Consider the following 14,823-nt stretch of genomic DNA (forward strand, 5'->3'; position numbering starts at 1 on the left):
GGAGGAGCGTGGACGGAGTTTGACGTCAATGTCAGCGATTGCTGAACTTCGGTGTCTCGAATATCATATCCGTGGCTATTCTGATACAGTTCAAGCATACACCCAGATTCTGTGAACGCTAGAATGGAGGAGCGTGGACGGAATTTGACCGTCAGTGTCAGCGATTGCTGAACTTCGGTGACTCGAATATCATATCCGTGGCTATTCTGATACAGTTCAAGCATACACCCAGATTCTGTGAACGCAAGAATGGAGGAGCGTGGACGGAGTTTGACCGTCAGTGTCAGCGATTGCTGAACTTCGATGTCTCGAATATCATATCCGTGGCTATTCTGATACAGTTCAAGCATACACCCAGATTCTGTGAACGCAAGAATGGAGGAGCGTGGACGGAGTTTGACCGTCAGTGTCAGCGATTGCTGAACTTCGGTGTCTCGAATATCATATCCATGGCTATTCCCATACAGTTCAAGTATACACCCAGATTCTGTGAACTATAGAGTGGGGGAGCGTGGACGGAATTTGACCGTCAATGTCAGCGATTGCTGAACTTCGGTGACTCGAATATCATATCCGTGGCTATTCTGATACAGTTCAAGCATACACCCATATTCAGTGAGCTATAGGATGGGGGAGCATGGACGGAATTTGACCGTCAATGTCAGCGATTGCTGAACTTCGGTGACTCGAATATCATATCCGTGGCTATTCTGATACAGTTCAAGCATACACCCAGATTCTGTGAACGCAAGAATGGAGGAGCGTGGACGGAGTTTGACCGTCAGTGTCAGCGATTGCTGAACTTCGGTGACTCGAATATCATATCCGTGGCTATTCTGATACAGTTCAAGCATACACCCAGATTCTGTGAACGCAAGAATGGAGGAGCGTGGACGGAGTTTGACCGTCAGTGTCAGCGATTGCTGAACTTCGGTGTCTCGAATATCATATCCATGGCTATTCCCATACAGTTCAAGTATACACCCAGATTCTGTGAACTATAGAGTGGGGGAGTGTGGACGGAATTTGACCGTCAATGTCAGCGATTGCTGAACTTCGATGTCTCGAATATCACATCCGTGGCTGTTCTGATACAGTTCAAGCATACACCCAGATTCTGTGAACGCAAGAATGGAGGAGCGTGGACGGAGTTTGACCGTCAGTGTCAGCGATTGCTGAACTTCGGTGTCTCGAATATCATATCCATGGCTATTCCCATACAGTTCAAGTATACACCCAGATTCTGTGAACTATAAAGTGGGGGAGTGTGGACGGAATTTGACCGTCAATGTCAGCGATTGCTGAACTTCGATGTCTCGAATATCACATCCGTGGCTGTTCTGATACAGTTCAAGCATACACCCAGATTCTGTGAACTAAAGAATGGGGGAGCGTGGACAGAGTTTACCCGTCAATGTCAACGATTGCTGAACTTTGGTATCTCGAATATCATATCCGTGGCTATTCTGATACAGTTCAAGCATACTCCCAGATTCTGTGAACTATAGAGTGGGGGAACGTGGACAGAGCCGGCGTAAAACGTACTCCTCCAGTCCACCACGAAGTGAGCCGAGACTGCCCCGTGCTGCAAGGAGGCATTGTTCGCAGACACAGGCTGACCCTGCACAGTAACCATACACATTAACAGATGCAGATCAAACTAACATTTGATGTTCAGGCTCTCTCGAGGATGGACCCGTTCCTGTGGTGAAGTCCATGAAGAGCTAACTAAGCAGTTGCAAGAGACCCAGGAAAGTATTCCACGCGAATCAGAGAGGAACGAGGTGAGAGAACGCAGCTAGAATAGAGCCGAGCCACTCTGACGAGTAGGCGACCCAGTATGAAGCGCAGAGGCAGCCCCTTGAATATGAAAATAGAGAAATAACCCAGCCCGACGCCATCCATACAGAGGTGATCGCCGTATACTCAGAATTGTGTTAGATCATCCTTCAGAACTGTGAGAGTACACCTATTTCATGCCAGAGACTCCGACCGAGACCGACCAAGAGGTCGAAGAGGTGATCCTTCAATTAATTGCGAGCAGCAGGCTGAGTCACAATTAATACGATTCGTATAATGCAAGTGCTGGTGCAAACTACAGCTTCCTCTACTGTGCTATGAGGTTGAGTGAATCACTCAGCAGAGTGACGTCAAGATATATAATGACTTCGATACTCAGCACTCCGTGTATGAGATAGTTCTAAAACCTCAGGATTTATCCCACTTACTATACGGATTCGGGGGGAAGTGTACAGATACCATCAAGAAATTTCCTCGTAATGTGCATGTTACCACCAACACATGAATTCGAGCATGTGCATATGCTCCCACACGCACACTCTTCTACAGTTAGATCATAATGGGATGACTCTACTACGGTATTAATATCCCGCTATGCTGGTCGACACCTTAATCATCAATGATTGTTCTCATCAGGATCTGTTGCTACATCAAAAAATGTGTATACCTAAACATAACGCGTGAATGTGAATGCAGAGAAGGAGCGTGCTTTCATCACATTATCTCTCACACCCATCTACCACACGAGCCACTCTTATCCATCCCATCCAACCGATGACCACTACACACGCACTAGATATGGACTTTTCCAAAATACAGAGAAATTTACAGCTAATATGGGTCGTTTCGATCAAACATTGTTGCTAGTGGTTTTCGAATATACTACAACCGTAAGCGTGGCAGCATAGCTCTTAAAGACTAAGTTTATTCCTCGGGATACTCTGTAGTATGACCTCTTCTGTTGCCATTTACACTCACATCTGCACCCGTACCTCCCTTCCGGATCGCTATAGTGATCGACAACCGATACGAGATTCCACAGAGAAACCCAGGGTGGGAAATATGCACATGATCAACTACATGTGTTGGTGACAATATGCAAGTTCGCCGGAAATTTCGAGAAAAGCAGGGTTCGTATGTAAAGCTCTACAATAAACCCCCTGAGCTCAGCTGAGGAAAGCGAACATGTATTCCTCCAACACTGCACAAATCCAGTGGTGAAACTTACGCAACGTTCCTCCATCGCATACTGTCCCATGCACAAATCCATCTTACTGTGCATCGTTTCACGACGTGTTCGGGTTACTACTCTGCTTACTAATCCAATTGATCAAACTTCTCTTTAGACGATGCGTGGGACAGTATGAGGCAGTTAATAACCTCATATTCGTTTGGTTCGAGACAACAACTCCAATTCCATACAACCTACGTAAATCTACTTGATTCTTTCAAGATTTACCTCTTTTTTTAGAACGAATTCACATGAGTTTACGTGGAATTAGGAAGAAATAACGAACTTGAATTTCAAAAATTCCCCTAAACTCTCAAAGATGATCATGAATCTTCTGGAATTATTATAAATTAACACGAGTTTACCTTCAGCTGTGAACCAAGCACGCTGAGTGAAGGAATGCACTTACAATCTCCGCTAACTTATCGAAAATAACCCGCAAAAAAAGCTAAAACCCCAAAACTGCACAGTGTGTTTCGATTTGATATACAAATCTTGAGAATGTCCGTCATGTTTCGAGATTGATGAAGAAAAATCGGTGTGAAACTATATCGCACAGGCAATGCAAACATTAGAATAAATATATGATGTTATGGCTAAGTAAACTTTTCGAGACTGATATTGACAAGTTGTTCACTATCATTGATCCCGGAATATAAAACGCACACTCTCCAAATCAAAATTTGATAATCAAATTGGCACGCGCTGTACGAAAAAACCCGAGTATCTTCCCAATACCTCTAAGCTGGAGCAAGGTTATCAGCCGACACATCAACAGCTAGATCATGATTGCCGTACCTCCACAATAGAACATCTGCAATAAAAAACAATAGGGGAGTAAAAACGCTCACTTGAAATACAGGTGAACGAAGCTAGCGTAAACCTCTTTCGGGATAAACCTCCATCGTCAGAAGTCACAAAACCCGAACGAAGTTGGAGAGAAGAGCTCATCGACGATAGCATACATCAGTCGTATAATTATCAATCCACGAGTAACGCCAAATTCAGCGGCGATATATATTACTCGCTTGTGATAGGAAATTGAGTCTTGCTGCAGGCCGCCAGACGTTCATGCATGCCAACGCCATGCATCGCCAAGCATCCAAATTACGTGATGTAATGCGGCGTTCCTGCATGACTAAGATCAATTGACTAAAAACAATTGACTTTTCAAATGCCAAGGAAATATCCGATCGAGAGGACTCCCTTTTCGATCGGTTCTTTTTCTCTGAGTCACTACCTTAGCGTCGGCAATATTGTCGTTGGTGAGTGCGACAGCAAACTTCGAATTCAGGGCTTCGACGATGATGATAGAGTCTCAAAGGGCGTTGCTCATCTATTTCGATGGAGGTGAAAGATAGAGGAGATTCGATGTAGACTGAATTTCACCAGTCAACCTGGGCGATAGACCACAGGCGTGATACTGAGTCAGTATTACTGCCTAATTTGAGAGGCGCGCGCGAATGTTGATTCAGATCTCGCGCGCCAGTTTGGGTACAGATTTGGGGACTAATCTGGGGCCTCAATTAGACCTAGCCTGGCCCGTGCACAATACTACGGCCGATGACGCCCTAAAAACGAACCATAAGCACTGCTAACAGTCATTGTTCGTTGTTCTATTCATTTATAGGCCTTTGAACTTGATTGGAAGGGGATGGGTCAAATCCAAGAAACGAAAATTAAGCCCGTGTCGCAGTGGGGGTAGTTCAAAGTCGAACTAGACTATTGGGACCGACTATATACTATTCTAGAGAGGATGGGAAGCCGAGCCTCATATCGCAGGTGGTCTTGGTCCGGTCGAACTGATGTTGATAGATTGAATGCCGATTCCCGTATGGCGGACCTTCAAGCGAGTGTCTCTAGCCTCAACAGCTACACTGGGTTGCGGTCTCGTCGCTTTCTACATCTACGACCCTGGTTTTCGACGAGGGGTCGAATTCTGGCGGAGGGTGTCCCCCATCGCCACACAGTACTTCATCTACACCCTTCGCGGTCTTGACTTGGACCCTCTCCACCAGCGTTACTCCACAAGGGCTCGGCGAATCTGCGAGGAACTCGGAGGTCTATACATCAAGATGGGTCAGGTCCTGTCCGTGCGCCCTGAGCTCCTACCTGAAGCCTACTGTACTGAATTCGCCAAGTTGCAGGACACTGCCCCGCCTGTCTCCTTCGAGGAGATCATCAAGCCCACACTAGAGAGGTCTCTAGGACTCCCCATTGATCGCCTTTTCGTCCGAGTGAACCCCATCCCGCTCGGTTCAGCCAGTATTGGCCAGGCCCATGCAGCCACCTTAGTTGATGGTCGGGAAGTGGTCCTCAAGATACAGTACCCTGATGTCAGACGACAGTTCGAAGTGGATCTCCGCTGCCTCTCTGTGCTGGCCAATTGGGCTCTACCAGCCCTTTCTCAAATCATGGAAGAATTTCGAACGCAGTTTTTGACCGAGCTAGACTACCATAATGAAGCACGTAACATCACTGAGGTTCGTCGGGAAGTCCTCGAGACCACCGACCAATGGCGGCATCTGGTCAACTTACCAGAAGTCATCCCTGAGTACACTACAGACAAGGTTCTCTGTATGACTTTCGTCCCCGGCGAGAAGCTGGAGACTGTTATCAGAAAGGATTGGCAACGAAGAGGAGTAGACATCGGTCCCGACTTCAGAGAGTGGCTACGACAACAGCAACGTCAAGGTCGACAGCAGGTCGGCACATCTCTCGGCTGGGTTTCCTACTTGCCCGACTGGACCTATCGTGCCGGTCTATGGGTGTGGAGGCTTTCGTCTCCACCTGCTACTGACATGAGCCGATTCATCCACACCGCTATTCGAGTGCACGGCTATGAGCTCTTCTCGTGTTCCCTCTTCAATGGTGATCCTCATCCAGGGAATTTACTGGTCGACCTGGGCTCAGGGAAGGTAGGCCTCATCGACTACGGCCAGTGCAAGCGTTTAGACAACGACACGCGACTCAAGCTGGCCAAGCTAGTCGTGGCTGTCGCTGACGGCTGCCCTGAGGAGGAGGCTCGTGCCATGCTAGACGCAGGGATAAGAAGCTCTCGGAAGGACGTTCGTCATCTCTCTACAATGGCAAGACTCCTTTTTGGTCGGATAGAGCTTCATATGCTCGACCCACAGTTTCACATAGAACTCCATAAATCAGATCGACTGGAGACCCTCCCTGGCGAGAGTTTGATGGGGTGAGCGAACCACGAGTTCACTGTGATGATTCACTTGTCTTCCAGGTACAGAGTTGCCATGCTGCTGCGAGGCTTGGCGCTCGCCACGCGCCACAGTGTGTCGGTTGCTGAACTATGGCGGGATGAAGCCCAGAAGTGCATTGATAGGCAAGGAAGAGCACTTTTCTAAAATGAGCCCAGTTGCATGTATCTCTTCCAGAGGAGTCGTTTCACGTATATCTTGCTCTAATTGTTCTTACGATACTCAATCGTACTGACCTACGCCCTAGCAATTTGGGACTCCAGGGCTGGGCATCGGCGAAAAATGGCAACAGGTCACGTCGCCAACACTGATCTTATGCTAGCTGGGGAACTTACCACACTTTGAGAAGCCATGTCTCACACATGAGCACCGATATATAGCTTCACACGATAAAAAACTTCAGAGGTTCAGTTAAGGGTGTACCCCGACGACGTAATGACTTGTCAAGTGGGTTACTCGTCCATGTGAATATTCACCCCCTCAACAAGTTTCCAAATTCGATCATTGAAAAAACAGTTTCGTTACAGTTCCCTCATGATAGTTGTCCACTATTGTCTCTCAATGACTTTGTTGATGCCACTACACCGACTGCAACTCAGCTCAGTAGACTCTTCTATGAAAACGGAGAATAGACGTACCGTGTCCGGGGACCCGGTACACAGATAAGGAAACGTAGCGAGGTTGTACTCCTATTGATGATGTTACTGGTATAACAATTTTGAGAACCGTCAGTAATGTCACTTCATAGATACGACAGTTGCATAACCAACAGTACACCGGTTTCCCAGCAACAACAAGAATAGTGATGGAAACGAACCTCTGAGATTATCAACACATCTTGACTAATATCAACTATACGTATTTAATCCGAGTCGGAGTCGTCATCGTCGGCGAAGGTGGTCTTATGACCGGCAAACTCCTGGATAGTTCCCCTGGCGGCAGCGGCAATACCAGAGCCCTTGCCCTTACCCTTGCCCTTTCCCTTGCCCTTTCCTTTGCCCTTTCCCTTGCCCTTTCCCTTGCCCTTGCCACCCTTGCCACTCGACTCGCGAGGCTGGTTGTAGTTAACCCGGATCTGTCGGCCCTCAAGGTCAGTGCCACTAAGCTTAGTAGCCTTCTCAGCAGAGTCCTCAGTGTCAAAGTCGATGTAGGCGAAACCACGGGGATTTCCAGTCTCCCTATCAGTAGGCATAAAGCAACGAGTGATGCTTCCACAGTCACCGAAGACCTCAGATAGCCACTCCTGGGTCATGGACCAAGGCAAGTTACCAACAAAGACCGAGGCAGACTTCTCGCCAAGCTCGTGATGACCCTTACCCTTACCTTTACCCTTGCCGCCCTTACCCTTACCACTGTGGGCATTGTCGTTCTTGGGGAAGCTGTAGTTGACACGCAAGTCGCGGCCCTCACAGTCCTCACCATTCTTGCCAACAGCCTTCTCAGCAGAGTCCTCATCAGCGAAGTCGAGGAAAGCAAAACCCTTGATCTTGCCGCTCTCCCAGTCAGTGGGTAGGCTGACCCTCTCAATGTCACCACACCAGCTGAAGATCTGCTCGAGCCACTCCTTGGTCATAGAGAAGGGCAAGTTGCCGACAAAGACAGACTTGGACCTCTCGACAGACTCCTGGGCCGAACCGTCGTTCAGTTTGGCCTTCTTCTGAGCAGGCGCCTCGTCCTCCTCAGTGGTAGCCTCAGAAGCGGCACGCTTGCCAGTGGCAGCTTCCTCCATATCGTCATCTGAAACACACAAACATCCAACCACGCCACCTCGAGGAAGGCTTACCAGAATCCTCACTCTCATCGTCCTCCTCCTCAGCGACGGCAGCAGCCTTGACCTTCTTGGGGGCTTCCTCCTCCTCCTCATCATCACTGTCGCTGTCACTGGACTCCTCAGCAGCTGCCTTAGCAGCAGCAGGCTTCTTGGCGGCGGCGGCGGGGGCCTCCTCCTCATCCTCACTATCACTAGAGTCAGACTCCTCAGCCTTCTTAGCAGCAGCCTTCTTGGCAACGGGCTTAGCCTCCTCCATCTCCTCATCATCAGAATCGCTAGAGCTAGATTCCTCAGCAACGGCGGCCTTCTTGGCGGCGGCCTTCTTGGTAGCAGGCTTCTCCTCCTCGTCATCACTAGAGTCACTACTGGAGTCGGACTCCTCAGCAGCAGCAGCAGCGGCCTTCTTAGGAGCCTGAAGAACAAACTGTCATCATCACTGAAATCTCAATTCATAGAGGTTCTATGAGCCTTGGCGTTGACCACGGTATTAGCCAGAGGCATGTCACTAGAATCGTAAAAAGGAGAATCCAAAGTTGCCACTACCTTCTTAGCAGGAGCAGCCTTCTTAGCCTTCTTGGCAGCGGGCTTCTCGTCTTCGCTAGACGAAGAATCGTCATCGCTCGAGCTGGACTCCTCGGCAGGGGCAGCCTTCTTAGCGGCAGGGGCGGCCTTCTTAGCTACCGCCTTCTTGGCCTTAGGCGCAGGAGCCTCGTCCACGGAAGAATCGGAGTCGCTGCTGCTGTCCTCGACAACAGGCTCCTTCTCGGCCTTCTTCTTAGTGGCGGCGACCTTCTTCTTATGTACAACAGGCTTGGGAGCCTGGACCTCCTCATCAGATGAGGACTCGTCACTGGAAGACTCGACGACCTTCTTAGGCGCGGGCTTGGCCATGACTTATACGTATAGGAACTAACTACAACCATAACAAATGTAAGCGAAGACCCTACGAGACAATGCCCGACCTCAAGGGGACTTCAACGACAAGTCATACCGAGAAACCTGCTCTATAGCTTATTGGGGAATACTTAACAATTTCGTGGCGCAGTGACATGTCATGAGGCGGAGCGAAGCGATGCAAACGTTGCAATTTTCGGTAATTCGCTATCGTTGCCATCAAATGTTCACAGCAGTAGTTGCTGATCACGCGCATACTCTTTAACCAACAGTGGGCAAAAGTAAAACATCTAAACCCTAGTTATTGATCAGGTTCGAGCAATTGCACGCATGCACACGTATCGCAAGAATCAACGAGACAAGGAAGGCACTAAACACAACGCTGGCTTTTCAGAACTCGGAATCACAGGTACGAGAGCTACTATGGCAACGTACGCTATAGGCGAATTATGAATAATCCCACGTCCACCGGCCTTCCACGATGTAGGGGCGGCGAGGAAGAGGCAACGATAAGTAACGACACGGCCAGAGAGAGGGAATAATATTCGAAAACATAGCGGAAGTATCCATAAAAGTATTCACAGCAACACACCGTCAGCTTCAAACGAATCTCGGCTCGGTGGCCCAGCGGCTTTAGCGGCCTCGGCCTTCGCTCGGGCTCGGGCCGTGCGGAACCTACACAGAGAACTATATAGCCATACTTAACAAAAGCCGGTATTGCAAGGGTCCCCTCATGGTATCTAGTCCCCCTTTCCACCAATATAGCATCGATCGCTACGCTGGCAGGCATAGGCGATGCACACAACGCTTAGTTCATGTGTCCCGGGGGGGGACAGCCCCTGTTGCGGGATTATTGACGGATCATCGGTTTATGATGTTGTTAGTAGCTCTATTATAGTTAGTATCACAATCATTTCCTAATGGTTAACTCCATAACACTCTTGACACTTTTCACTTGACTCGATCTCGAGCTAAGTGACACCGCAAAACCGAGACGACAGAGCTTTCAGAATTAGTCTATCGTTAGAGATATTCGACTTGAGTTCGACCAGAGTACCCAGGAGGCAGAAGGCGACCATTTGGCGCGAAGAGTGGCCGTTCTGGTGCTAGTCGCGGCTGCGGCTGCCAGGGCTGTGAACACTGCCATACTGACGACGATGAAGCTGACGTCGACGAGGAACTCGAGTACGTCCACGTGAGGGCTGGGGCCTAGCACACACGGAGGTCCCTCTCGGAAATCCAAGCGCCCTTCTTACCGTTGTCGAGGCCGCTGATGCCGAGGAGGCTGCTGCTATCTGTCCATACCAGCTAACAGCCTGACCTGATTGCTCCCACTCAGCCCTCTCATAGCGACTCCTGTGTCTGGGGAAACTTCGTACAGGCCGGTACGTCAGCAGTGGTGAATACCTCTGACCAGCAATGTGACCTTCTAAGGAGGCCCAGGCCTGGGGTCGGGCATCGCAAAGTGTACAGTAAAAGCAGTCCGGCCTCAGCTCAATGAATTTAGGGAGATCCTCCTGCTTAATTACGTGAGCGTTACCACCGCCACTATGGGTCGCCGGGACCAACGCTGCCGAGAGCTCTTCTTTCGAAGGGGACTAAGCCAACAGGGCATGGGCCAAGCCAGGACCAGTATACTACGTTTGTGAGCGATATGTCCTCAATGGCCTTCATTCGAGATTCATCAGATTGCATCTGCATCCACCGTACATTCCGCTGGTGCTTCTCGGACTGCAGATGCACACTCATAAAGTCGAAAGAAATACACGTCTTCTTCCGGCATAATTCGCAGTAGAGCCAACCCTTTTCTAGGCCTATAAGGGAACACTCAGGTCACTCTATTGCTCTCAAGTAGAATAATACCGTAGTATTTCTTCCCGTCCGAGAGACCAATAAAGTTGTTCTCGAGAATGGCCCGCTGACTTGCCGGTAGGGCATCGTATTCTTTTTGGGGATCCCAATCCGGGGGCACATCCCACGACGGGGACGAACAGTCTGAAATAATATACTACTAGGTTTTCCTCAACGAACTGGCGGAGCTCGCCACGTGTCAGGCGTTAAGCGAGTTTTGCTATAAACTTTGAGAGACACATGTTCACTTCATCAGCTATTGCCCAACAACCGACAGAGGCCCAAGACCGGCCTCTACTACTTCGTTTGCCGGCAGGAGGGCCCTTATCATTAGAACGTCTATCAGGGTCCCACGTGCCCTTCCACAAGCTGCCCCCCAAGGCTCTCGAGCCCGTAGTCGACTTCTCCCCTAAAGCCAACACACTCCTTCACATAAACTTACACCGCGGGTCACGACCGGCCAGCTCCAAGACGGCCCTTACCCCATTTGCCAGAGTTTCCCCACGATGAGGCGTCGGGCTTCTCATCATCCTTCTGCCCTTTCTCCTCCTTCACCTTAGGGGCAGCCGGTCGGCCCTTCTCTTGGACGGCAATCTCTGAGACGTTAGTTGATCCACAGACGTAATTCGAGGCTCACCTTGCTCGGTCGGGGGTTCCTTCTCGGGGCCGTCGGCGGGTGAATAATCCTCCCCCTCAGTTGGGGGCTCCGTCCTGAAACAACAGAGACTTCTACTACAGCAGCAACCAACCCAGCCAAAGCTGCACGTACTTGAGCCCTCCTCCTGTCATGGAATGAGCGGCACTGAGCAGCACAGAGCGAGGGGCATCCTGCTCCCCAGACCTGACCAGAAAGTGCGTATAGCGTGCGTCCTATATATACAGTGGAGACAGACACTTATGTTGCTAACGAGCTCGACTTGCACATTGACTTGTCAAACGCGGACTCATGTAACTCACCAGTGGCCGCCTTGCCCGCCGCCGCCGCCGCTATCCCCGATGGAAGGCATGACAATCAACAAGCCAGAGGGAAATCAACTGTCACTATCACCCCCGATACACAATAGACTCAACACGTCGGACTGTGACACACCACATGGTTCACAGCTGGCCTTGCAGCGGAGCGGTTGAAATGCGACCTCAGACCATTCCCATCTATTGGTACTCCACTGAGTAGTGAAGCGCCAATCGCACGCTGGTGGTCCACGCAATTCATACGGCCAATCATGATCTCCAGCTTGTTAGACTTCTTGGCAGTGTGGAAAAATATGCACATGGTCAACCACATATGTTGGTGACAGTGCGAAGACTACGAGGAAATTTTGGGAAATTGTTATTGGTTTCTGTAAATTTAGACGGATTTCATGTGTAAACTCCTATAACTAGCGAGGAAACTTCGGGACTGATCACCGTAGGAGAGGAGGTGACAATGCACCACCCCGGCCATAATAGAGGATCATCCAGGAACCTTTGATATTCCCGGGCGAAAATCATTTTGAATTTTCCACATTCTTCAATCAGCGTCCCATTTATATGTCATCACATTGTAAGCATCTCCCTTATTTTTATCAACCCCTGGGGAGCGCTTTCCCCGAGGCTGGATGAATCCCTAGACCATACCTCTCAGTGTCACTATCAATAGCTCTGGCCACTCACAGGAGTACCCCACTAGTAGCAAGCCAAGAACTTCAACACGTAGAAGTAATGGAAAATAACAATCAGAAATCCTCATGGGTTCTCAGTGAACCGTGCACGTAGAGACTCATTCCTCCTCTCTAGTTCCCCACGCCGTCCTTCCAGTACATGGCGAAAACTGAAACCCATGATCACTACTCCGTTCACAAGTTCATCGACCCACCCAGGAGGCAGCAGTCGGCCATTAGGGGCGTATAAAGGCTCCTCCACACAACACGGAGCAGGAGTATCAACAACAGGTATGGGTGGTGGAGGCGGTAGTGTCGCCAGGGAGGAGACAGGAGACGAGGCCTGATCTCAGCGGTACCAACAAGTTGCTGCATGTGTTGGTGACAATATGAAAATTCTAAGGAAACTTTGGGAATCCTCTATTGGTTTCTGTACACTCCTAGCCGAATTCGTATATGAACTTCTATGTGAAGAAAACTCTTGAGCTCAGCTGAGAGAAGCAAAGATATATTCCAATCAACCAACCCTACCCCCTACCCCTACCTCCCCCTCCACGAACGGGTCCCGACTAGTAGCAGCCTCCACCACCTGCTGCCTCCAAGCCTCTCTCTCTAATGCCGTTTTGTGTCTATACTACCACCACTACCTCCACCCTACTTCAATACAACTACGGCTCACTTTTTCCCATTTATATGCATCTCCAAGCACCACACAGACTGCGGGTTTTTATCACACAAAGTGCATCGATAACCCATTGGAGTTTCCTCTATGAACTTCGGCAGATCCGCACTGTCGGTAACAGAAATCCACCGAATCTGCTGTGCTGAGGGACCCTGAGCCCAAAGTCCTCAAAAATGGTTTTCTCATATTTTCACTTTAACCGCTGGTGCCTGTCGTTCTTCCTGCCACCGGAAATACCCAAGATTCGTCTCGTGCTTTTTCGAGAGGATATGTGACAACATCGCCCCCGGTAGAATATGCGTCTTCTTTTCACAGGCCAAGCACACCAGCCACCCCTCCTCAACTACCACCACCTCTCCCACTAGGCACACTCCAGCAAAACCTACCCTCTACGCCATCGCTGAGGACCACACTATTCCTCTCTAACAGCGTTCGCTCGTCCTCAGGCAGCCTACTATACTCCAGCTCAGGGTCGTACTGCTCCTGAACTGGGCAGTTGAATGGTACCAAGCCACAACATAGGGCCACCTTCAGGCCATTAGTATAAACAGGTGGAGGGACACTTGAGGTAACTACTGCTCTGGGCCATAATGGGGTAGTGATTGAAGACCGTGTCGCGAGTCCTGTACATAACCATTCAGTTCGCTCATAGGGACGGCAGTACTACCACTGGGAGGACAGACAGTCGAAGCATCAAAGCTACTATAGACCAGACCAGAGTTATCTAAGCTCGACTTCATCCGGACTAAATCGTACCACTCCTCCCTCAACTTCCCACCTCTACCATTCTTCCAAGACTCCCCATTACCCCATTCACAACGGTCCGCTCCACCTGAAGTCCCACCGGTGGTGTCGCACCGAAACCTGACCTTGGTCACCTTCCTCCACATTCCACCAGTGGTTGGGCCCTTGCGTGTAGCAGCCCTCCCACTGCCTTCCGTGTACGACCCTGTTCGAAGCTTTCATTATCTAAATCAACCCACCCTCCAACTCGGCATAGGAACCTAGCCCTGAGCTCCCTCACCACTCGGGTTAGACAATCTCTCCTCTAGGCGCCCCCAAGGCGACATAAACAAACACTGTAAAAGCAGTCACCTCAGCCCCATTGATATTCTCATACACAAGGCAGGCTATCGCACAGCAGGACATGTGGAACGTGATATACTACTGAACTAACACTGTGTGATGCGTTGTTGTTTTATAAGCGATAAATACTGGCCTAGTCTACGCTGTGTACCTACCGCGGTGACACGCTGGTGACACCTACAATAGAATTCAGCTTACTGTCCCGCAGTCCGTGAATGTTCTCCCCATAGACGCCTCTGGCAAAGCCTGTGTACCTATCACTGGGATCATATCGTCAAGTCGGCCGTCCTCCACAATCGATCCCCCAACCCTCCCATAGATGAGACTAGTCATAAGGGCTCGGGTGCACATTACGCGCGCCCCTATAAGTACTCATCTTCCAATCAGATGCTCACCACCTTACCGAGGTATGTGCATCCCTATGGGTGGTAACTCGAGACCATAACCCTCCTGGCCTGGTGAACGACCAGCATAGTCAACATGGATACCTGTGAACACTACCACACCGGACCCTCCCTAACACGAGGGAGGTACCAGTGAACGGACATGCGTTGGTTCCTCGCCGCATGTGCATGTAGCTATTACTGAGCACGGGGTTCTCCGTGTGGTCATCTGACGCCACTCGAGGTACCTTCGAAGTGATAAAG

The 14,823-nt window shown here is 49.8% G+C and overlaps 3 protein-coding genes across 3 annotated transcripts; 1 reads left to right on the forward strand and 2 right to left on the reverse strand.

Annotated features, from left to right (window-relative positions):
- Positions 1–4,844: 4,844 nt before the first annotated feature.
- Positions 4,845–6,410, forward strand: Pmar_PMAR001165 (hypothetical protein). The gene is made up of 2 exons (XM_002780525.1): positions 4,845–6,230; positions 6,276–6,410. Exons 1-2 carry the CDS (start codon positions 4,852–4,854, stop codon positions 6,397–6,399), a joined length of 1,503 nt encoding a protein of 500 aa, XP_002780571.1. The 5' UTR covers positions 4,845–4,851; the 3' UTR covers positions 6,400–6,410.
- A 453-nt stretch (positions 6,411–6,863) lies between these two features.
- Pmar_PMAR001166 (Heterogeneous nuclear ribonucleoprotein D0, putative) lies at positions 6,864–8,945 on the reverse strand. Its single transcript, XM_002780526.1, has 3 exons — positions 8,567–8,945; positions 8,036–8,435; positions 6,864–7,989 (listed from the first exon to the last, which is right to left on the reverse strand). Exons 1-3 carry the CDS (start codon positions 8,912–8,914, stop codon positions 7,115–7,117), a joined length of 1,623 nt encoding a protein of 540 aa, XP_002780572.1. The 5' UTR covers positions 8,915–8,945; the 3' UTR covers positions 6,864–7,114.
- Positions 8,946–10,126: 1,181 nt separating this feature from the next.
- On the reverse strand, positions 10,127–11,775 carry Pmar_PMAR001167 (hypothetical protein; the record flags this gene model as incomplete). The annotated part of the gene is made up of 9 exons (XM_002780527.1): positions 10,127–10,212; positions 10,239–10,515; positions 10,559–10,731; positions 10,781–10,912; positions 11,070–11,177; positions 11,251–11,364; positions 11,406–11,479; positions 11,538–11,609; positions 11,726–11,775. 9 exons carry the CDS (start codon positions 11,773–11,775, stop codon positions 10,127–10,129), a joined length of 1,086 nt encoding a protein of 361 aa, XP_002780573.1.
- Between the last annotated feature and the right edge of the window lie 3,048 nt (positions 11,776–14,823).

The sequence above is a fragment of the Perkinsus marinus genome (assembly GCF_000006405.1).
Source record: "Perkinsus marinus ATCC 50983 genomic scaffold scf_1104296944404, whole genome shotgun sequence".
NCBI classification, from domain to species: domain Eukaryota; phylum Perkinsozoa; order Perkinsida; family Perkinsidae; genus Perkinsus; species Perkinsus marinus.